The 23,727-nt window shown below is 46.5% G+C and overlaps 1 protein-coding gene across 2 annotated transcripts in view; it reads left to right on the top strand.

Annotated features, from left to right (window-relative positions):
* The window catches only part of SCAP (SREBF chaperone), a 40,398-nt gene that overhangs the window by 9,839 nt on the left and 6,832 nt on the right, over positions 1-23,727 (top strand). For both annotated transcript variants that reach the window (XM_038175141.2, XM_038175142.2), the window contains exons 4-13: positions 7,695-7,824; positions 9,125-9,282; positions 12,491-12,711; positions 13,544-13,649; positions 14,500-14,672; positions 15,275-15,401; positions 19,496-19,608; positions 20,532-20,626; positions 22,839-22,937; positions 23,043-23,261. In XM_038175141.2, coding sequence (XP_038031069.2) covers positions 7,695-7,824; positions 9,125-9,282; positions 12,491-12,711; positions 13,544-13,649; positions 14,500-14,672; positions 15,275-15,401; positions 19,496-19,608; positions 20,532-20,626; positions 22,839-22,937; positions 23,043-23,261 — 1,441 coding nt within the window. The remainder of the gene's footprint in view (positions 1-7,694; positions 7,825-9,124; positions 9,283-12,490; positions 12,712-13,543; positions 13,650-14,499; positions 14,673-15,274; positions 15,402-19,495; positions 19,609-20,531; positions 20,627-22,838; positions 22,938-23,042; positions 23,262-23,727) is intronic.

Here is a 23,727-nt window from a genome sequence, read left to right as displayed (position 1 = left end):
AAGTAAATAGTAAAAACTAATTAGTCAATTAATAAGTAAAAGTGATCCCCAGACACCTGGTGGGAGACATCACACAGCCATGCCAGGAACATGCTCAGGTTCCCCTGGTCTTGTGGGCTATCCTAGAAGTCCTTTTTCCTTTAGTTTTTTTCCTTAAATGTAGATTTTTGTCATCATTTTGTGTGGGACAAAAGAAAAAACAGAGAATTAAGTATCTTTGTGTGGTTTAATAAGTAAATAGTAAAAACTAATTAGTCAATTAATAAGTAAAAGTGATCCCCAGACACCTGGTGGGAGACATCACACAGCCATGCCAGGAACATGCTCAGGTTCCCCTGGTCTTGTGGGCTATCCTAGAAGTCCTTTTTCCTTTAGTTTTTTTCCTTAAATGTAGATTTTTGTCGTCATTTTGTGTGGGACAAAAGAAAAGACAGGGCATTAAGTATTTCCATGTGGTTTAAATAAAGTAATTTTTTTTAAAAGTAAATTATTTAAGTAAATAGCAAAAACTAATCAGTAAATCAATAAGTAAAAGTGATCCCCAAACACCTGGTGGAAGACATCAAAATCATAAATTGAAAATGGGGAGAAAGTAAGTTGGTTTTTCTCTCCATACTTGCATATTTGGTTCTTGTACTCTTCAGCCCTTGCCTTGGCGTGAATGTCTTGTTTGTTCTTGTGGATTCTCGACTTTCCTCGGGGACTGAGGTTTGAATGTGAGCTGTGGCTGAATATATTTTGACAATCAGAAACGTTACGTTCCCCTTAATCCTTTCCAGTGAGGCAATGGAAACACCGACTGGGGCTGTGACAACTTTGCTGCTCAGGTCTGTGCAGAGGCGCACGCAGGTTCAGTCTGTGTGGTTTTAAGTCTCAAGGATCTCGTCTCCTGTGGTCGAAACAAGCCACGTGTGGTGAGCTCTTCTGCTTTTAGAAGGGCTCCACTTGTCCAGGACAGTTTTTCTTTGAGCGTTGCTGAGGGTAAGACAGACTTCAACACATCAAAAGTAAAAAGGCTGGTGAGGAGATTGAGGAGAAAAGCACTGGCTCAGTGCTTTTCTCGTTTTGCACTGCTTTGCACGATTTCTTTCAACTCTTAATGATAAAGTTTTATTTCCAGTTCTTCTGTTGGGCAGAAAGATGAAGCTTTTCCAAGGTCGAAGCGAGTGGGTTCTTTGTTCTGCTTATCACTTGTTGATACGATTGCAAGTGATAATCTGACTTCAGCTCTGCTGGATGCAGATTTGAGGTGTCAGGGCGGCCATCCAGCACGGAGTTCCACCACGAGCCCCTAACCACCGTGCCCCAGCCCTCTTGCTTGCTTTTTGCCTCTTCAGAGCTCCCAGAGGCATTAGGCTCCTATTTTCAGTTACCTTCCAGGTGCTGTTCCTGGGGGTAAATGCAGGAATTTGAGATGACTGCTTCAATGTAAAACATTTATCCATTTATCCATACACATGCTGCAGGTTGGGAGGGGTCAAAATAAAAACTGCTTCTAATTCCCCTCCTAAATTCCAGATTTCCCTGACAGGAGGAGGTGTGAGGTAGGATTGCCAGCATCTGTCCTGGCCAGAACTTGCATGCATCCTGTCTTTCTGGTACTGTGTTCAGAGCAATTTGAATCAAGGTGTCTCGCACCAAGTTCCTGAAGCTTCAAACCAGTTTTTTTTTGGCAGGTTTGCTTAAATAAAAAAATAAAGGGGCAAAAAATGGCCCTGGGAGGGACAGGGTTTAAAAAATATAATGACACCTTGTGAGAGGGAAAGAGCCTTGATAAAAAAAACAAACAACTGGAAGTGCAGCGTGCTTAAAGTTATCCTCTAGAAACACTTTTTGGGGATGTCTCAGTGCCTGTTCTGTGCTGCCCTGCGTTAACTGGTGTGAACTGGTGTGAACTGGGTGTTCATTTGGGAGGCAGCAGCACTGAGACCCCAACTCTTCAGGGTGCAGCCCTAATGCACCCGAGCATTTCAGCGTGGTGAGGACGAGCTCCTGCAGGATATCTGTGGACAGGCACAAGTTTTTTTTGCTTTCAGCTCCCTGTCAGTTTTCTCCGCAGCCAGAGCTGTGCTGATCTCTCGAGGTGTTCGAAGTGCTGCCCCCAGCCACGTTTCCTTCCTGATAAGCCATCTTCTGTGCTCTCAAACGGAAAGAGGAAGCGGTGCTGCAAGGACCACGGAGCGATCGGAGACTCCTGTTCGCTGGTGGCTTTGCAGTTGCACAGATTATTTCTTGTTTTAAATGCAGGAACAAAAACTTTTACCCAGGTACAACAAAGCCATGCTATCAGTTAGCAGCTGCATTATATTTTGGGCTCCTTGACTTGTGCTAGAAGGCGTGTTCAGCTCCGTGAGGTGTTCATAAGCACGAATCTGAGAGGTTTCTGCCCGGAATAATCTGCTATTTATTTATTTTTCTGCAGGCTAATCTGCCTGCAGTTGTTAGCCCTGTGGCTAGCACAGCTGGAGCTGCTGAAAGCTCACTCCCTAACACAAGGATACCAATTAAAACAGTAGAAACCCGGAGCAAGATATTCAGTCGCTTTTCAGTTTGCCAGGCGAAAAAATCCAGGCGAGCTGGTAAAACCCTACTACAGAAGAAATTAGCTCAGATATTCTCGTTTTCTTCCACAACACATCAGTAAACCAAGCCTGTCCTCATGTTCAGATGTTCATCTAACTCCTAAAATCCGGAATAAACCACCTGGCCCACGATTACACAAGCACAGAGCCATGGAGTGGCCGAGGCTGGAGGCCCCCCCTGGGTCCCTCTGGTCCCAGCCGTGCTCCAGCAGCCCCCAGAGCTGGTGCCCAGCCCCAAGAGGGGCTGGGGGCTGCTCCCTGCACATCTCCAGCAGCATCCTGGCTGCAATCTTCACATACAGCCACGGGTACACCCCCTTCTGAAAGCATTTTGCTGTCTTACAGGCTCGTGGCAGCCCGTGGAGCTGCGTTGTCGACAGCTTCTTCGTGTTCCACCTCCCCAGGGAGCACGGCCACCCCTGGGAGCGCATGATGAAACGAGGAGCAAGTTTTGTGTGGCCAGACCTCTCTCTGAGAAAGCAGCCTGGCAGCACAGAGCAGGGAGAAGCTGTACTCAGACCTTTTAGGGCCCCGTCAGTGGGAGGCAGCGCTGAACAAACCCGATTTATCCAGCAGCAGGTACTGCCTGGCCACTTCGTAAGGCTGAAGAGGGACCCGTTGCTGCCAAATATCCGCTCCCCAATACCCATTGGCAGGACCCCTTTTTGTCAAACATCAGATTTCTCAGCAGCAGCGGGATTTCAGGTCTTGGCGCTGCTTGGTTTGGGGCTGAAACAGTAAAAATCTTGTTCTGCAGCGCGCGAGGTGGAGGCGGTAGCTATTTTCAGGCCGTGCATCTCCACCCTCCCTGTTATCTAAGACCTGGCAGCTCCCCTCTCCTCCGTGTTCACCAGCAGAAGTCTTTTTGGGGGTGGCGATCTCCGCTTGGATTCTGTGAAGGAGGAACATGCAATTGTAGGGCTTGCGGTCCTGTCGCGCTGCCAGCTGCCTGGGGCTGACCTGGCAGGTCTCCATCCTGGCCCTGGAAGCTGTCTTGGAAATATGTAAAGTAGCTGGATGAACATTTTTTTGCCTGAACCCACCTCGTGCTTGGTAACTGCGAGCTGCTCTTGCTTGAATTCAGCGCCGCTGACTTGCGGATAATTTATTTTTCTCCCCTTTGGGATTCGAGGAGGGGCGTCAGGGCCTGCCGTGACACGAGCAGCTCCAAAGAGCCCTCCTCAAAACCAGCCCTGCTCTTTGAATTTCCCTCTGGCCTCTTTTGGATCTTCTTTTTTTTCCTCTCCTGTCTTTAAACTTTCCACTCTGGTGTTCGCCTCTTCCCCTGATAGTGAAAAAAAGAGAAATGCGAGGAGAAGCAAACCTGGACACTAAAAATCGCCGTCCTGTAATTCACCTGGAGCAGCTCTCATGGGACGTGCCCATGGAAAGGACCCAGGCTTGTCCCAGCTCCCTGTCCCTGCTCAGTGGTTGTGGGGAGCCAGGATGCTTCTGACAACCTAGTACTAGCTCTTGGTATTTTTATTTATTTGCTTTTTTTTTTTTTTAAGTACCTCTTAAAAGATGCTCTAACATTTGATGTCCGATATATCAGGTCTAGTGAATTTCTTGCTATTTTTTTTCACTTTTTTTGTTTGCTGTCCCAGTTATCATTGACTAGATAGCTGATATATCCCACCTAAGGCTAACTAAATTCAAGACCTGACATTTTAACATCTCACCCAAACATTTGCAGTGAGTGTATACCAGAACCTGTGCCTTGCTTTTTCTTCCGCCAGACATTATCAAAACCCTACGTAAACCCAAATCCTCAAACACCACTGTGATACAAGTAAATATCTGCCCCCTTTGCTTACTGAGAACATTAATTTCCATCCTAGCTGGCTCAAGAGGAGGCAGCTTTTGGTGTCCACATATCCTGGACGTATCGAGGGAGAGCAAGGATCCCATCCTTGGTGCTGGAGTAAGGGTTCCCCTGGGATCCTTCGCCGTGCACAGATGTCTCGGGGGGGCTTTTTGCCATCAGAAATGTCCCTTCTGTTCTTCCCCTCATTTTGCAGCCCTCGATTCTTCCAAGAAACACTGCTTCATCTTTCCTTTGTTGCGTTCGCCTGTGCTTTGGATTTTTTTTTTTTTTGGACAAATTGGAAAATCCTAAGGTGAAAAAAAATCCAACCGAAACGAACCCGTCCCTTGGTCGTGCAGAAATAGCCACTGAGGAGTTAGGAGCCGCTGTGCCCGGTGTTTTGGGAGGTGACTTGCACATCAGGATGGGAGTGGTTGGCTTCTGCCCCTGAACGGAACTTTTTTTGTTAAATAACTTTTACAAGGAAAAAAAAAACAAACGATTCTCAACAAACCTTTGTATTAGTAGCAGTCAGGCGGTCTCTCATCGGTTACATCTTATTATTCTGTGATTTTTGGATGCCTCTGATGCTTCTGGAAGCCGTGTACAAGCTGCCAGGGGTTGGATGAACTCGCTTCCTTCCCAGTTTCATGGAGCAAAAGCCAAGGTTTGGGAGCAGCAGGGACACAGCAGGAGGAAACTTCAACAGAGAAATCAACGACGCCCTCCTCCACTCCAAGCAACAACCGTTTCTGTTGCTAAAAATGCATTTATCGAGATGTAAATACACCACTTTCAGGTTCTCTGAATTACAAATGTTTTCCTCGTGGCCCTTTTTGAGATCTCGTGCCCGTTTTTGGGTTTTTGTCAGGCTAACAACAGAGCACACCCGACGAGCCTTGCTCCCTGTTCCAATCTTCTTTTCCAGCTTTTGTTTTTTGTCCCCAAACCTCGCCTTTAGGATGGTTGGGGCTGATCCCTGACCCAGCAGAGTCCTGCAGGAAAACATTTTTTTCTCTCATTTTTTTCTTTGAGAACCTGTGATCTTTGTTTTACTATTCCCACACTGCTCATCCTCCTTTTTCTCAAGCTTCCACCTCATTTTGGAACAGTGATGCCTTCTACTGCCCACTTCCCTACTGAGCATTTCTCCTCATTATGACTACACAGCTACCTTGGACTACAGAAAAGTAATTCTCTCCTGCAAAAACACGATTTAATTTCTCACAATTTCCCCCCACTTCTTTTCTTACTCCTACCGTTGTTTTTGCACCTCTTCTCCTACTGCATTTTTGATTTTTTCCAACATTAAGGTGCAATATTCTTTGGATGTCATGGGGGATGACAGATATTCAGTGTCATTTTTATTACAATGCCAACAAATAGTTGTTTGAGCCAATTCTAGTCAGGTAGTCACAAAATTACTTTCTCCCAAATGGTTCTAAATCCCCAGGAATTCATCTTGAGCTACTCTATGCAGGATCTTGTTGTGTTTTTTTTTTGTTTTTTTTTTCCCCCCAAATATTTTGAGTTCAGTCAAATCCATCCCATTTGATCTACATATATACATATATAACTAGTATTAATTACAGTGCACGCTCCTCCTTAGGAGGTTATTAATAAATCTAACACTATTTGATTCTAGAGAACTATTTTTGCAAACTTATCAAGCTTATTTTCTAGTTCTTCAACATACTTACAATAGCTTTTTCCAGTTCACTCGCCCCTAACCAAGGTAAAAACCACCTTGTGAAACTGTAAAAAGCTAGAGAATTTTACTAAAGGATTATCTGGGGTCCACTTAATTCTGCGTGTGGTCTCGAGGGGGCTTTGGCTTTGTGGGTCCTCAATAATAGTTAAATCTGGAATTATCACCTCCGTGGTTTAAGCTCCTTTCCATCCTAGGGGCTGCTTTTTCCTGGCTTTATTCTATTTCTATAGCCAGTACCACCCCTTGCCATTCGGGACAGGCTGTCTGGTTACAGGATTCTCATCTTGTACCTGGTGTGCATTGTGTCTATCAGCATTCCCGTGGCTACAATATTCAGTACAGCACAGATTATTCCCTACTTTTTGGCTATTTCCACACCCAGGGTCAGTACTATTGCCCCCTGAGTTTCAAAAGGCATCCTTGATAACACATTAAGTTGTAGCCAGGATTATGTGCAGGGAGCTCAACTTCAAAATCTATTCTTTCTCAGGACTGCTTGATCTGTCATTTTTAGAAATTTAGAGGCTCCAGACACAGTTGCTGCTGGAAACAGCAATCAGGGACAAGGCCTCTTCAGTCTTTCTAGCATCTGGGTGCAAATCCAACAATTATTTCGAGATAAAACTCGAGAGATGTTCTGCAGTCATTGGAAATGCTGATTTTTCCCTCCGTCCTACCACTAATCCATTGAGAATAGGTATTACTAAAATAAAATACATCGTTTATATATATATATATATACCCCTATAATAATTAAGAAATAATAACTAAGAAAAACAATAAAAATCACAAACTAACAAGGATTCTTCTGGTGGGGATTAAGTACCCCCCTTTCTCCCACTTCCAGAGGGTTCCCTGATTCTGTGCAATTCAATCCCTTTTACTCATTAATTCATTGAGAATTCTTCTAAGGAGGAGTTAAAGGTTTACAACAGATAATTTTAGCAGTTTTAACCTTAAAAGTCTTTGTTAATGCAGTCTCTCTGGTATCAGGGTTGGCGTGGAGCTGGGATCTCCGCTCAGTTTCATCCCTTCCCCTTCCAACTCTCCGGGCACTGCCTGTGTAACAGCAAATCTTGCTTTTTCCTGACATGCTTTTAGTGACTTTAGAGACCCCTGGAGCTAACGCTGGTATCCTAAACTCCCCAAAACCACAGTTTTGAGCTAATTTTGTGTATTTGTTGTGCAATAGCTGCTGCGCTGACCCGCAGGTCGTAGGGGCCAAGGAGCAGGAGGATAAATATCACAGAGCTGCTTTGGTGGCTGCTTGCTGCTGGTGACATGAAGTTAACAACAAATACTGGATTTTTAAAAATTACTGGATTTTTGGGGGTTTTAATTAAAACCCAAATTTGGGTTTTAATGAGGAAAAGCAGGTGATTAGGATGGGGTTGGGGTAGGAAAGTGGCCACCTAAGTACAGTCCTCGTCTCATTTCTGTGCAGGCTGGGGAATCGCTGAGCCATGGCTGTGCCGTAGCACTAATTTTTAGGTGATAATTAATAATTTAAGTGCATTCCTGCAAGAAGAACTGTTTTTTTTTAAAAAAAAAAAAAACACAAGCCTGATGTTTCTCACTTTTGTCTTCACCGTAGCTACCCCCTGCTTAAGCTGCCGTTACCTGGAACGGGGCCCGTGGAGTACAGCACCCCGGTGAAGGATTATTTTCCCCCCTCTCCAGACCCCGTCTTGCAGCAAGGAGACCTCGGCGAGCGCCCTGACTGGGTACGGCTTGGTGTGGGTGTGAAAATGAAGGAGCTGGAGCAGCTCTGCTGGGAGGAGAGGCCGAGGGGTTGGGGTTGCTCAGCCTGGAGAGGAGAAGGCCCAGGGGAGGCCTCACTGCGGCCTTCAGGGCCTGCAGGAGGGCTGGGAGGGAATCCTGGGCAGGGGGTGTAGGGATAGGACACGGGGTGATGGCTTTAGGGTAAAAGAGGGCAGATTTAGGTGAGATAGTCAAAATCTTTCACAGTGAGGGCGGTGAGGCCTGGTGCAGGCCCAAACCATTCCACGATTCCACAAAAGTTGTAAAATGCTATTTAAGGGCCCATTTTTCAAGGATTAATGCAGATAACCTTGTCCTAAGACAAGCAGTACATTTTATGAAGCGTTATTAGGTTTTAAATACATTTAATGAAGGGTTCTGGGATAGCAGGCCCCAGTTTCCTAATGCCAAATGAAGGCATGCAGTCTCCCTAGAGCAGCAACCACTTGACTGGTACCTATCATGCAGGTAAGCTGGACTTCCAGCCTAATATTCAAGGGTAAGGAATTAATATTTCTGTTGCATGAACGGGATGGAGCCCCGATGCTTTCCAGGAAGGCTGAGAACAGGTCCAGGACATCAGGAACCAATTGTAAAATGCTCCTTTGTAGCCTGCATTGTTCCTTTTCATTCCAAGGTCCCTGTGAAGTGGAAATTGGCTGTTGGCTTGATATTTGTGATGCCTCCAGCTCTCCACTCTCCCCATGTGTGCTCTTCTCATTGTGATTGATATCGTTTAACCGAAAAGCCTTTTGCTTTACGCTGTTATCTCAGGTTGCTGCTGGCTGATTAAAGCTCCTGCTTCCTTGCCTAGTGCTGCTCATTGAGCCCAAAATTCTGCCAGCACTGCAGCCCCTAGAGCAGGGGACAGCAGCCTGGGCACACAGACCAGGAAGAATTAAATGGCACACAGCAGGATCAGCACAGGCTGGGGGAACCACCGTGTGGGAGAGGCATCTGTGAGAGGCAGCGAGTCCCTGCTGCTGCCTTTCCTTCCAAATTCAGCAGGATCTGGGAGCCTCTGCCTCACACAGAAGCACAATACACCGATGGCAGAACGGTCAGTGGCAGTTTGCCTCTGTGAGAAACAGACTCTTTTTGTTCTCCTTAGGTTACTACTGCCATGTTTCACCTCTTAACTTGGGAAAGAAAAATAGAGTCTGGCAAACCCCTTCCTGAAAGGTTGCCAAGCTGTGATCTAATTCTGCTCAGCAGCTTCCCACTCACCATGTGTTTTCATTCTCCCTCTGGTTTTCCCCACAGTACGTTGGTGCTCCTGTGGCCTACATTCAGCAGATCTTTGTGAAAGCCACCGTCTCCCCATGGCAGAAGAACTTCCTCGCCGTGGATGTGTTTCGTTCGCCACTGTCCCGCGTCTTCCAGCTCGTGGAGGAGATCAGAAACCATGCCCTGAGAGACAGGTAGTTACTGTTTGTCAAGGATTTGTGGAGGAGGCAGACCCCCCTGCTGCTGTGCACACCCGTCTTCTAAATTATTCCTCCTAAATCTGATTATTATTATTAGCTTATTAGATTATTAGCTTTGAATGTGTCAGATTCTCAGAATAAAATGAGAGGTCGCTGCTGAGCAGTGGTGGCATATCCCTCCTGCAGGCACAGCACTTTGGTTTTCGTGCTAGAGGACTTGCCTGTTCTTTAATTACTGATAATTGTCAGGAACCCTCCGGTCAGAGTCTTAGGCAGAGAGGTCTGGAATGGTCCTCTGAGGTTATACCTTTTATAGCAGTTTCACATAATCCTTTTCATAAGCATGTGAGGTTTATATTAAAGCAGGATCATTTGGCCCCACCATGCTTATTCTTCTACAATTTTGCATGGTCAGGAACCTTCTCCTGACTTTCCACTTTTGGCAGTGTTTAGGACTAGTTCATACCTGCTTGGTTTTGTCCTGATGCAGCCTTCATGCAAAAATAGCTCTTTTGTGCCTTATTTTTAATCTCTTTTGTGCCTTATTTTCCATGGAAATGACTTTTCTGAAATACAGTGAGGTTGCAAGTCCCTTTTTCACGGCCAATCACATCAGCATTTGTCAGGTGATTGATTGATGCCTCCATGTCCATCTCTCTTTTTATCATTTCCAGCTGATGAGCTCCTACCTGATAGCAGAAATTTTTTTTTTTAGTTCCCAAGAACACGGCCTTGCACTTTGTACAGTTAATAGAAACGGTATTAAATTTAGCCCAGCCCTTACAACATCCATTTCAGATACTCTGTCCCTTTCTGTGTTAGCAGTGTTGCTTTATTTTCTGTCCTTGACAGATGTCTCTATATCTTATTCCAAGGTTTTCAATAAAAATATAAAATAAATACTGGTTCTCTGAGCTGTCCGTGAAAAATTCCACTTTGTTTTCTTCAAGACCAGCGGTTGCCCTTTCAGCAGCCCCATGGCCATTTTCCTGTTAACCCATTTCTTCACTGAATTAAATTTTTTTGTGCTAACTTCTGTCTTTCCCGTGATCTAAAGCATTTTCCGCATGGTGCTGAATCAAAAGCCTAATTGGGCCTGAGTAGATGAGATCTGCTGTGCCTTCTTTATCTAAGAAGTCAAGTATTAAAAAAAAAAAGGGATCACTCTGATTAGTTTGGCATATTCTCACTTTGAAAACCAAGAATACATTTTGCACATGTTAATTTGCTTCTGTTTTTTATAATGTGTTTCCCCTTGAGCTCTAAGTTTCTATGTGTTGACAAGTTCTTGGCTGGTTGACTTTCCAAGGCCAGAAAGGCTTTTCCTCCTTCTCTTTCTTTGTTCAGTGAGAATAATGACACCGACAACAGGCCAAGCGTGGTGAAAAATGGTGAGATTAGAGCCTTTGATCATCTCCTAGCTTTTTAGCCAGGAGCTTTCTTCATTCTTTGTCCTCTGATTCACATAGCTAGGGAACATCTGCTCTTTGTTCCTTTTCTACTTCCCTGGCAGCATCCTTCATTGCTTCATTTTTGAGTGTTCCCTTAGCCACTCTACCTGATGAGTTGTCCTTTTTTAAAACCAATCCTTGTGAGATAGCTGTCTGCTTTCTCTGATAATATTTAGAAATGCCACTCCTGCTGTTAAATACAGAGCTTTTGCTAGCAGCTCTCAGAGCCTTGGCACTGACATTCTCTCTGTTTTCATGCCTTCCTTTATCACACGTGTATCTTTAGATATTATCTGTGCATAGCTGCCAATTACAGGTGAGAAACAACTTGCTCCTGGTATGTGTGTCATCTGCTTTGTCTTGCTGTGTTACCCTTGGTGAGCAATGAGGCAGTGTGGGAGCAACATTAAACTTACACAGCCACCAAAAGGAAAAGGCTAGGTAGGGATTTAGGCACTCAGACCTCGGATAACGTCTTCCATTTGGTGTCAGACTTGCATATTTCAGGAAACATCTAGCTTTGAGAGAAATTCTGAAATTACCCCAGAAGTCATGAGGAAGTTCCTTCCCATCGGTTGCTTTGTCAGTATCAAAGTTAAGCGCAGCTGATTTTCTGAATATGACAAAAAAAGCATACTTTTATACTAAAGTGGGACAGAAGCAGCTGATGATTGCTGACAACTGGACAGGAGACACAAGGTGATTATATTTGCATCAGCAATATTTGTTGTAGTGTAGCAGGTATTGGCTCGATTCATTATTTTTGATATTCATCTCTGCATCTACAACGCACATTGGACTTGCTTCACAAATAAGAACTCTTATAGGCTTTTGTGCAGTATAAAAAGCTGTTGCTGTTATGTTTCAAAGTTAGTTAAAGCCTAAATATAAAGCAATAGTCTCCTTACTCTGCCTGGAGCTGTTATCGGAGGGATCACAGCATCAGTCCTTTTGGATTCTTTTTTAGAAAGCTTCTGTTCCTATGAACACAGTATTTTCTAGCATATTCTCTAGTATTTTGTCTTGACAGATGTGACTTTTCCAGGTAGCTTGCCCTGTAATGACAAGGTACAGATTCTGGAGGGAGAGCTGACAAAGTCATAACTCAGTCATCATCGGTTGGGTTCCATATTTTCTCTCTGCAGTCATGATAGGAAAAAAATCCTTAGAGAAGGCATTTTAAAATAGGACTCCAACACCTTCTCTGTAATCCGTGGGGCCGAAGCCAGGGAAAACTGGCCTCCAATGTCTTAAATTAGCCTTTGTTAAATATACTCTTCTTGCGCAAACCCCTCTGGTTGCCCATGCCACGGTGAGGGAAGTGTTCTCTTTTGGATCAGCTGCTCTGGCTTGTCTGGCCAAATGGTGTGCTGGTGGGTTTTGTAACGGAGCAGTCACCGTCAGATGCTATTGTAAGCCCAAGCTGAGCCTTTCCTGAGTTAATAGTTGATAAGGATTATGTAATGGTGCTAGCAGGAAGTTCTGGAACAAATCTACACCTTAAATTATCCACCTCAGGCATTCAACATATGTGGAAAGAAATATGCAGAAGAGTTGGAGGTCTTTGAAGAACTCCAGGGAGACAGTTTCTCTGTAGACTGGAGGTATCTGAAACGTGGAACTGAAAATTGTGGCATCTAGGAAAGCTCTGAGGCCATAAAGCATGCAGAGAAATGATAACAGGGTTCTGGAGTTTGCACACTGTTACGGTGAGGTCCCACAGTGGCGTCTAATCTTTGTTTGCATTTCAGTTCTGGTGTCAAGAGCTTGGAGGAAGTCTGCCTTCAGGTTACAGACCTTCTCCCTGGCCTCAAGAAGCTGAGGAATCTGCTCCCCGAGCATGGCTGTCTGTTACTGTCTCCGGGGAACTTCTGGCAGAATGACCGAGAGCGATTCAACGCCGACCCCGATATTATCAAAACCATCCACCAGCATGAACCAAAGACTCTGCAGACATCAGCTACTCTCAAAGGTAAGAGGCTGAAGTGCCAAAGAAGCCCCCTTTCTGTAGGTTTAAAGGTAACAGGTGAGTTGTCCAAGCCTTTTTGTTCTTCTTACTCTAGATATGCTCTGGCCTTTTTCCCTTGTGCCGTTGTCTATTGTATTCAAAGACTGCCTCATTGTCACAGGCAAACATTCATCCTGCTCCCTCTTGTGCTTTTGCTGTCATTTGCCTGCATATACCCTGATATGACACTGGATCTCATGAAAGTATTTTTGCTTTCTTAATTAAAAAAAAAAAGTCTGACCATGTCTGGGGTCTTATTGTTCAGTGATTCCACAAGGCCAGGGGAAATGCTGTTCCTTTGTTTTTAAAGGAATTTTGTAGGTATCAGGAAGCCTGTTAATGTGACAGGTCTAAAAAGGGACTTTATATCCATAAAGCAAGTTTGTTTTAAAGGTTATTTCTTGAGCATCCATAACGTATGCACGCTGTGGTTTGGAGCACATGGAGCCTCTCTTTGACGGCTCATTCACAAGCAAGAGAGAGGTCCACAATATCCTGGGAATTCCTGGACGTAGAGGTAGTGTTCATCATTGTGTTTTAAGCCTTCATTCAGCACACCAGCTTAACAGGCGAGACGTTTAATAGTCCTTTGTGATGTGATACTCCCTTGAACACACAGCATGAGGAACAAACAGGAGGAATTAGGGGTGTGTGAGCAGCTGGAGGGCCGTGCTGGTACACATTGATAGGTGCTTCCTAGGAATAAAAGCTCTTCTGCAGCATTCTTCACAACAAGTCTTTTTTTTCGCCTCTTTTTCTGTTATTGTAAGGTTTTGTTCATCCTGTGTTTTTGCAGATCTGCTGTTTGGACTCCCTGGAAAATACAGCGGGGTGAATCTGTACAACAGGAAGCGAGTGGTGTCCTACACTGTCACACTGGGCCTCCAGCGATACGACTCCAGGTAGGGAGCTGGAGCTGGGCTATTTTTACATTAGGGATCCCTTTTTCTGGACAAGTTAGCTCTTTTCTCTGCTCTGATTATGGCTAACTTTTTGTTTAATCCCCATTTTCTTGTGCTTTAGAGTATTTTGGCATCCTCTGAAGGTGCTATAGAAAAGCAGAATGCTGCTTTGGGGGTAAAACTTGCTGTGCTTTAGGGAAATAAAGCACTATCAGTGCTGTTTCTTTCTTTATATAAAAAAAAAAGTAAATAAAATACCCAAAGCTGCCAGTGGGAGTTCCTCTGATGATAGCTTCATCTGCACACCGAGCTGTCAACTGTTGCAGCCAAGGCCCAGTAGGGCTGTTTTGACCCAGTTCCCGGTGCGTGGAGTTGGAGTGTTTTGCTTTCCAGAAAGCAGTAATTCAACCGGTACCAACTGTGAAACCCCTCTGGCAGTTTTGGCAAAGCTGCCTTGGATTGAGCAGATCTGAGGACTAAACAGATTTCCCCTAGGACAAAATTGGCAGCCCAGGAGTCGAAACCTGCCCTGCTGCTGCCCGGACAAGAGCCCTTCAGCCTCAAGGACTGTCATGTAGGGCCTGTCAGCAGCAGCACTTACATAAAATTTCGGAGATGTTTGAGTCTGCAGGATGTTCTGTTCCCCAGGGCCAAATTTTGTTGACGACGAGCCCTTGCTTTAAATAATTTTGCTGAGTCTGCACAGTTCCCTTTTGAATCTTCGTAGAAATCAAGGTCTGGGAGATAGCCACAGCGCAGATGTACTCTGCCCTCACCGAGCTCCTCCTTGGGATTGTTTGCTGGTTGTTGGGCACGGTGTGAGTGACAACCCGCTTTATTTTCACATCAGGTTCCTCAGCAGCCTCCGCTCTCGCCTCAAGCTGCTGCACCCCAGCCCCAACTGCACGCTGCGGGAGGAGAACATCGTGCACGTCCACTTCAAGGAGGAGATTGGCATTGCCGAGCTGATCCCCCTCGTCACCACCTACATTATCCTCTTTGCCTACATCTACTTCTCCACACGTAGGTTTGTGGGGTGGAGAGCCTAGAGAGCAGAGCAAGCTAAAAATCCACCTGTAGATATATATATATATATATATGTGCCAGCTAAGGGATGGGTGGTGGGGCACAATTTCCTGGGCTACATATGGGAAAAATGAGTTCCATCCACAGCACTGCAGTTCCTCCTGTTTCAGCAGCAAAGGTGATGTTGAAATTTTATCCTTGTGGTATCTTCTGAGGTGTTCCCTGTCTTACACAGCTTTAAATGCCGTGGTAGTGATGCTTTTTCCGATGTGGACAGACCAATTTTTGGTCATGCAGATCAAATACACGTTCTGAGCTTGTTGCTTTAGACCTTTCCAACCATATTTAAGTTCCTTTTTTCATGCCCCAGCAGTGCTGTACTGCCAGTACAAGCTGCAAGCTCCTGTCCCATCCTTTTAACAGTTCTTAGGAAATGTGAGGATGTGGGATCTGCATTTCAGACGTTGAACTGCCATTATTTCTGGGCTGCAGCAAGTAAAGTTCCTGCAGAATTAAGTCAGATTGAGGATCCCCTCGTGGCTTTTTATTAATATGTTCTCTTCTGCTTCGTAACAGAGACTTTGCATTCTGTTTTTCAGGGAAGATTGACATGGTGAAATCGAAATGGGGCCTGGCCCTGGCAGCGGTGGTCACGGTGCTCAGCTCTCTGCTCATGTCCGTCGGGCTGTGCACGCTGTTTGGTTTGACCCCTACTCTTAACGGAGGGTACGTGTCCAGCACCAAACCCCTTCCCAAACGAGGGCAGGCAGAGGTGAAATCATTTGCAAACAGCTGTTCAGTGCTTAGCCCTTAAAATCTAGTATTTTTCATATAAGCTTAGGTGACAGTGTTTACACACTGCTGTGTAAAATTATAAACAGACTTCTTGAGCTGAAGGACCTGGTGGTTTTTGTCTGTCCAGCAAAAAGACTCGACTTTTTCTTCCTGGAGAAGCCTTATTGCTCAGCATTTGGCTCTTTCAGCCTAAAGCAAAAGGTATTATCGGGACGATGTCTTAATTATAAATCTGATTTCCTGGCAGCTGAGCAGGCTCCCAAATTTCTTCCTCCTGCAGTGACTTGTCTTAGCACCCAGAAGCGCTCGTTTCTTGATCTTGGGCTCGCTCAGAAGGATCTTTCAGAGTGGCAGCGCTGCCCTGGTTGTGCCTGGAGGCCAGCTGGGGAACTTTGCAGCCATCTCTGACATTTGGCAGCTTTGCTTTTGGCTGGGGCTCCTGCACACGTGGCTGTTTGGCCTTTTGATGCGGTGATTCCCACTCATATTTGTGTCAAGTTGAAAACACCTGAGAGCACCATTAATTAAAGTTCAATTTGGAATCTTTTTTTTTTATTATTTTTCTGATCCCTTTCCTAAGTAATTAAGGACGTACCCACCAATTTCCTTCTCAACTCCTCCTTCCAGCTGGAACAATTCAAAGTTTGACCATGAGGGAGGTTTCTCAGTGCTGGTGATAGTTTATCAGGAGCCAGACCTAGGTGGAGGAGTTCTGAGAAGCCTGGAAGAGCTGTGAATAATTGACTTCAGAATCAAATTGATTTAATTATTTGTTCCTATTTTTCTCCCTGTGGTAACCAAGAGTCTTAATTATAGATCAAGCCCAGATCAGGATAGGATCTACTGGAAATTTACAATTGTAAAGCAAATAAAAACAGTGTTTGGATGCAGATACACGGGGGGCATCCTATCTTGGTGCAGTCTGGTTTTAGTTGGTGCAATGACCGTTACCATTGTCACACTTAAGGGCTAAACTAATCCAGTTATTCCTCCTGCAGGCTGGACAGTTAATCAGTTCTTGTTTCTTAAAGTAGTTTTCCTGCAAAAATTCTTTGCCTTAAAATGATTGCACAGATGATTTCCTCCGGGGTTGAAACTTAGTCCTTGCAATACTTTATAAATGCTGTTTAATTGGATGAAGGACACTTGGGTTCTGTGGTGATGGGTTCTGATGACATCGAGGTCTTTATTTTCTGATGACATTAATATTTTTTTAGCAGGTTGATTGTGCTCTTTTAGATAAATGCCGTGTGCTGGCAATGGTGGTTGTACTTTTTGATGCAAGTGATAGGGAAGGATCCCTCAGGGCTTGATCTGGCTCCTCTCCTAAGTGCTGTAAACGTTTAGACACCATAGGGGAGAGAGGCACTTTGACTGAAGCTTGTCTTTTCCTTTCCTAAATGCTCACAATTTTCACTTCTCAGCAGTTGTTGCAGGTGGGATCACGCTGAAAGCAGGAAAGATCTGGATGAGACGAAAGTGGCATTAATATGTGAGCAAGCTGCATAGAGAATGGGTTGGGACTGCAGGTACCCAAGGGATCCTCCGACCTTTTCCTGATTCCCCAGGGTCTGCCAGAGCACTTCCCCTCTTGTTATCTGATTCCTGAGTGGGGACAGAGTGTTCTTGGTACGTCCTAGACCCGATGCTAACGTGCTAGGGGTTGGCCAGCTTCAGGGTGCAGAGTCAGATTTGTTTGGTTAAACTCTGAGCTGAATTTTGACCTTTTTTTATCTGTTTTGTTTACAGCAGAGCCTTCTAGATACGGGTGTGTTTGTTTTTAGTGGCACCCGTATTTACGATAAGCCTCAGTCCCTCACCAATTTTTGTAAGGTACTGAAGTAGAGCTCGGTGCTTAGGGATCAGTATCTGCTTACTGCTGCTGTATGATATTAAAAACCAGACCTTAAGCATTATCAGTCATCTTTTATCTTGCTTTGATAGTGTCCCCTTGTCTTAAAGCATATTTCAGATATTAATGAAGGCAAGGTTGAATGGGTGAGGTCTTATTAGTCTTTATTTTACAGAAAAGAAGAGTGAGTGGAGATTGGTGACGTGCTGTGCCCAGGATTTACGGCTGAGCAGTAGGTTGTGCAGAATGCCCAGAGATCAGTGACGTGGGATACGAGTGAGCTGGGGCACTCTGAAAGCCTCTGAACAATTCCAGAGCACAGCCACCACGAGCTGCTAGCTCAGCTGGCTTGGAGGAGCCATGATCTTAAATGACAACCTGCTTCTCTTTATTGATTTTAATTTTTTATGTATGATTTTTTGTCCTAAATTGACTAGCTCAGATGCAAACATTTACATTTTAGATGGGAGAAGCTGATGGGATGGATCCATAAAGCTTCCAAGTGATATCTTCCAGGTTTATCTTCAGATAAACCCAAGATTCTCCCTGCTCACATACACGCATGGACTCAGGGAGCTGGAGGAGATATTTTCTTCGTGGTTCATGGTGGTGTTTCTGTTGGCTGATGGATGCTGGATCTGGCTGTGATGCAGCTCCTTCTGGCATCCAAGGGAGCAGTGAGCTGTGTTGCAGCAGACCATTATCAGGTTGCTCTTAGCCTGCTAGCCTTTTAAAATGAAACCTGCTGACTCTTCAAGGACCTATCTAAATTCATAACCCGTGCCTGCTAATTAATAATCTTCTGCAGCTGAAGCAACTGGTTAAGAAGGAGATAGTTGAGAGCATCACAGGTTTCCTTTTCCAGACTTTACTGCCTTCTGAAGGGTTCCTGCAGCTCGGCTGCAAACAGTGCTGGACATCGAGTGCTTCGTGCAGGACTGTGTAAGGACAGGATTCTGCAGGAGCGTGCCCTTACAGACCTCAAAGTCTTAATTTTTTCAATTTTGTTTTTGGTTTTGCTTTGAGTGGAGCTCTTGCTGTTTCAGCCTGCCATTTGTTCAAGGAGCTGGAACGGAATCGCTGAGCCAGCAGTGATCCCAGGCAGGGGTTTTTCCCCCAGCTGGACTTGTAAGGGACGGGCTGCTGACAGCCCCACGTCTGCAAGGTTTGTTGAAGCCAACATCAGATGAAAGCAGCGCTGGGAAGATGGTCCTTGGGGGTTGTGTCCTGGCAGAAAGCAGGAGGTGTTCTGAAACCCTGGTGTTTTGATTTCTTGGCTCTGAGGGATCTGCCAAGGGCTGCGTGTAGCTGCACGCACACTTGTTCTCCTCTTGGATCTGCACAGACCAGCACAGCACAAATTGATCCCCCCCCGAAAGGACGCAGCCCTCTTTTTGCTTAAGTTTAGCTGGAGGGATATGAAGAGATTTACCACGTGCATGGATCAGCTTCTTCTCTCCGACTGAGCTGGGCTGTAAGTAGTTGGAAGAGAGAAAAAAAGTGAGAAGAGAGTTGGATAAAGTCACAGTGGTGGCTTTGGGTAGACTTTCTCTTCTGCTTGAATATATTCTGAAGGGCAAATCCAATGCAGGGCGTATTCTTGAGTCTTGGGTAGAAAATATCCCTGGGAGGGTTTAGTTTGTTCACGTAATACTGTTCATGTAATACTTAGCTGTGATTTAGCAAGATCTTCACTCTTGATAGTGGGACATGGTCCCTACCCTCCTGGTACAATGTTCTCTGGCTGACTGTTCCCAAGGCTGCTGTACTGGTGCTCAAATCCATCTTTTTGATTTTCACCTCTTTTTGGAGACTTTCTTATAGAGACTCTTTGAGAGGTGCTGTCCTTTGGGGTTCTTTGGGGACCCAGGAGTTGGATTTGATGATCCTTGTGTGGCTCCCTTGCAACTCGGATATTCCATGATTCTGATTCCTGACCCTAGGGAGCATGAAGACTGATTTAGTGGTTGTCTACAATGGCTGTTTTTCAGAAAATCATGCAATTTTGTAAAAATATTAATACCTATCCGATGCAGATGAAATCACACCTCTCACCTCAGCACAGAATGACACTGCACAAGAAAGGGTTTGGCTGAGAGCGGTGGATAGTGTTTGCTGTTCACTTTCTTTAACCAAAGATCTCATTCTCATTTTTTTTTCCTGTTTCCCCCAGAGAGATCTTTCCCTACTTGGTCGTGGTGATTGGCCTGGAGAACGTGCTGGTCCTCACCAAGTCGGTCGTCTCCACGCCTGTCGACCTGGAAGTGAAGCTGCGCATCGCCCAAGGTAGGCACCTCCTCTGGGAAAATGCTGAGAGAGGAAAAAAACTGGGGAAATTCCCAAACTGGGAGATGGGGAATTATCTTAATCGTGGTCTGTAGAGGAAACGAAGACCTTGTGAGTCGAATATGAATTGGTGATTGTATTCTTAAAGTCTTTTGTACTATTTTTGTTATTTTTAAGAACTCACATAAGCCTCTAACTGTGGGCACTGCTTTTTAAGATTCTTGACTGAAGCATTGGCAAAACAAGTTTTAAAAAGTGTCAGTGAGAGAGAGCTGTGTCTCCTGGTAAGGATATTTAGTGCCTGTCCTCGTGTCATGAATATTTTAAGTGCAGTCCACGGGTCGTAAGAAGTTCTGCTGAGGCTGTGACCAAATTATTGTCCCTGGTACAGATACACTCTGCAGCTGCATAAGGATCTGAGTACACTCAAACCATGGATAAATGTGGTTTGCAAATTTAAAAGACGTTTATAAACATGAGAGATTCTGGAGTGATCCCCAGAAAAATCTACTGAGCTTTGAAAATAAGAGCGGTTTGTATCCTAGATCAAAAACAGGACGCAAAAACTCACTGATTCCTGACTCTTCTGAATCCCTGCGTTGTCCTGCTCGGTGCCCTCAGCCTGCTAAAATCAAGGTGGTTCTGTGAGCTGAGCCTTCTTCAGCTCCCCGTGTGGCTGGATAAAAATCCATCTGCTGCTCTGGGGCTGGGTGATAACCCGGCTGATAAACACATGGGAATCTACAGGCCGATTATAAACACACACCCAAATAGGTCAGCTGAATTTTAGCCTAAAAATGCCCTTTTTTGTCTGTTGACTAATTTTAAAGAAGGGGAACCCAGGGAGGAGTCCTTTCAGCTCTGCTCACGCCCGCTCACTAGGGAACACTCTCCTTTTACCTGTCTGCGTGTTTTCTCCCCAGGCCTGAGCAACGAGAGCTGGTCAATTATGAAGAACATGGCCACAGAGCTCGGGATCATCCTGATCGGGTATTTCACCCTCGTCCCAGCCATCCAGGTGAGTGCCAGGCACCCGCTGACATTTCACAAATGATATTGTCTAACACAACAAACCTTATTTTCTGTGGCTTAGCTGGCTGAGGAGTAGAAGAGGTGACTCAGGGAAACGCCTCCCTTTCCACTCTGGTTTCCCCAGTTGGTTTCGTGCAATCCCGAACGCTCCTCCCTGCATCTCGAAGTGTGTCCCAGACCCCCTGGCAGTGACCCCCTCATTCTGCCCCATCATTTGGAGGCCTCTCACCCCCAGAACAAGGGGCTGGGCCCTGTGCTCCTTTCTGTTTGTGCAGGGGAGCTTCCCATCACGGAGCTGTGAGCTCGCTAATCCCCTTCAGCAGTGGAGGGGAAACCCAAAACCAGTGCAGGATCTCCTCCGGGGAAAGGGTGGGCGGTGTGTTTGGGGCTGTCTCACCAGATTTACAAGCCTTTGGGTTTTTTACAGCCACAGACATCACCGTCTCTGTTCCAGGGGTGAACAAACTGAAACCTCGAGGAACGATCTAGTAGATTGGGTCTCTAGTAGAGGGTCTAACACTGAAAATGGTGTCAAGGTCTGGAAATTCCTAGCACGGATTTGAGCAGGTGCAGGCAGCAAGGCAGCAGCATCCGCGCAGCTGAAGGCCAGTGCTGGCCGCGCGTGGGCTGAGCGTGTCCTTGCTGTGACATTGGGGAACCACCAGCAGACAGACTGCAGATTAAAGTGGATGATAATCTAAGAAGATTAAACAGCCAGCTTGAACGGGAGCGTTGCAGGTCCTTGAGCCTGGCCCTGGGTGGCCAAGAGAAGTTCAGCAAGAGAGGAGCTCGAGCAGAATTCCCCAGGGTACACCCAGCCACGTGTCCTGTCTGAATTTTTTTATTTGAAGCTGGTTGCAGAGGTTGCTCAGGTCAAACACCAGCGTGATCCACCCTTTGGGTGTAAATTGGGCTCATTCCTAGGGTCTTTTAGCTCCTCGTCCTGGCAGAGGAGCCGTGGGAAGAGCAGCACGTCCAGGGATGTGTCCTGGGTGCCCGTCCTGCTCCTTCTGGAGCTCACCCACTGAAATTGGGTTCAGGTCTCGCTGTAGGGGGTGCAGAACCCAAGCATAAGAAGATTTCGGATTCCCAGGGCCAGCAGTTTCAGATAGCTCTAATCCTTAATGGAACGAGTGGGGATATTAGCGGAATTAATATTTATACGCAGAGCTTGCCGTTTGTGGAGGCTTTTGCTGAGTGGAATCCAGCTGGGTGCTGCTTTCCCTCTGTTTTCCTCCTTTGGAGAGGAACCCGGGCTGTGTTTTCATCCCCAGAACGTCTCGGGGTGTTGTGTTTGCTCCCCAAACCTCCCGAGGAAGGGATCAAGCTGCGGTCAGAGCCTGCGAGAAGCTGGGCAAGACCCAGGCAGGAGGGGGACAAAAATGAATCTTGTTCTGCAAATGGGGCTGGGCTCTTGGATCTCTTTAGCCCCAGGTTGCTGCTGGTGCCTGCTTTCGATGTGCTTGATCTCTCCGAGTTCCTAAATCTCCTCTGGGCCCCGACAGGTCGTGGCAGCGACCTGTACCTCCGAGGGGTGTCCCTGGCTCTGGGCTCCTCTGGTGCTCCTAATTTCTGCAGTGGCACCTGCTGGGGAAGCGCAGCATGGCAGGGAGCTCAGCACCCATCCCGAAATAAGGACCCAACCCTAAATAAGCACCAGCCGAGGGTGTGATTTAAACAGCCATGGTTTAGCTGGAGCCCTGGAGCTCCTAGGTGTGAGCACAGGGCGGTACAGGGGCTTCGGTGGTCTTTGTGTGGTGGGAGGACACCTGGCTGAGCCCAGCCCCACTGCTCCTGGAGGAGTTTTGCATCAGGGGGAGGTTTATTGGTGCAGGGAAGGAAACCAGCACTGCTGGGGGCTCTTTGGGCGTGCGATTCGCGCGCACAATCAGGGGGCTGAGAGCTTTGGGAGCAGGGACAACACCTCTGCTGTTTTCTCCTGGGATTCTTTGATGTTTTACGGCTAAGAACAAAAACTGTGAATGTGAATTAACGTGCTCCCGAGCTCTCACACTGCTCTAACACCAAGCTTTCAACCATTCCAAAGCCCCGATGGCAGGACTGTGGTCAGTAAAACACCCTCAGGCCCGTGCTCTTGGGCAGCAGGGTGCTGAGCTGCCCTTTTCGTGGAGCTGGGATCTCCACCCCGTGTCCCTGAGCTGCCGTAGCTGATTTCTGTGTGTTTGTGCTGCCTGCAGGAGTTCTGCCTCTTCGCCGTGGTGGGCCTGGTGTCCGACTTCTTCCTGCAGATGTTCTTCTTCACCACCGTGCTCTCCATCGACATTCGTCGCATGGAGGTGAGGACGGGCTGGGAGCCCTCGTCCCGGGGCGAGGGGAGCGTGCCCTGGGGTTTCCCACCTCGTTTTTCTCCGTTTTTCTGACTCCTGCTTCTCTCCTGGCAGCTCGCTGACCTGAACAAGAGGCTGCCAGCAGAAGCCTGCCTGCCCCCCGCCAAGGCCGTCAGCCGCTCGCAGCGCTACGAGCGGCAGCCGGCCCTGCGGCCCGCCACCCCCCACACCATCACCCTGCAGCCCTCGTCCTTCAGGAACCTGCGCCTCCCCAAAAGGCTCAGGGTCATCTACTTCTTCGCCAGGACCCGGCTGGCCCAGAGGCTCATCATGGTAGGCATGGCCTGACCCAAACAGGCTTCCAGGGGAAAAAAAATATAAAAAATGGACATTTTTACACATTCTTGCTGTTTGCTCTGAGAGATCTCTGCATAACCAGATTTTCAAGGAACTGTACGAGGGGAAAGAGAAGGTATTTACAGAGCAGAAGTCGTATTTGTTCCTGCAGGCAATGTGGGATGAAGGCACGGAGATGTTTCTCTCCGTGGAAGACGAATTCTTTCCCTTTTGGGGGTGTGACTGTAAGAGGGACACCAGATCCTGCCCTGCTTGTCCCCAGTGCTGTCACCACCAGCAGGCTGGGGTGGGGAGCTCACAAAGTGGTGCTCGGGGTCACCATAAAGGACAAGGATCTGCCTGGAGCAGGACCCTAACGGAGGGCAGGGTGCTCCCCTTGCTGGGGTGCTGCTGATGGGCTCAGCCAGGCGATGACGGGGTGGGGGCAGCAAGAAAAAGGCCG

Source organism: Anas platyrhynchos, chromosome 2 (assembly GCF_047663525.1).
Source record: "Anas platyrhynchos isolate ZD024472 breed Pekin duck chromosome 2, IASCAAS_PekinDuck_T2T, whole genome shotgun sequence".
NCBI lineage: Eukaryota > Metazoa > Chordata > Aves > Anseriformes > Anatidae > Anas > Anas platyrhynchos.
This window is presented reverse-complemented; position numbering and strand designations above follow the sequence as displayed.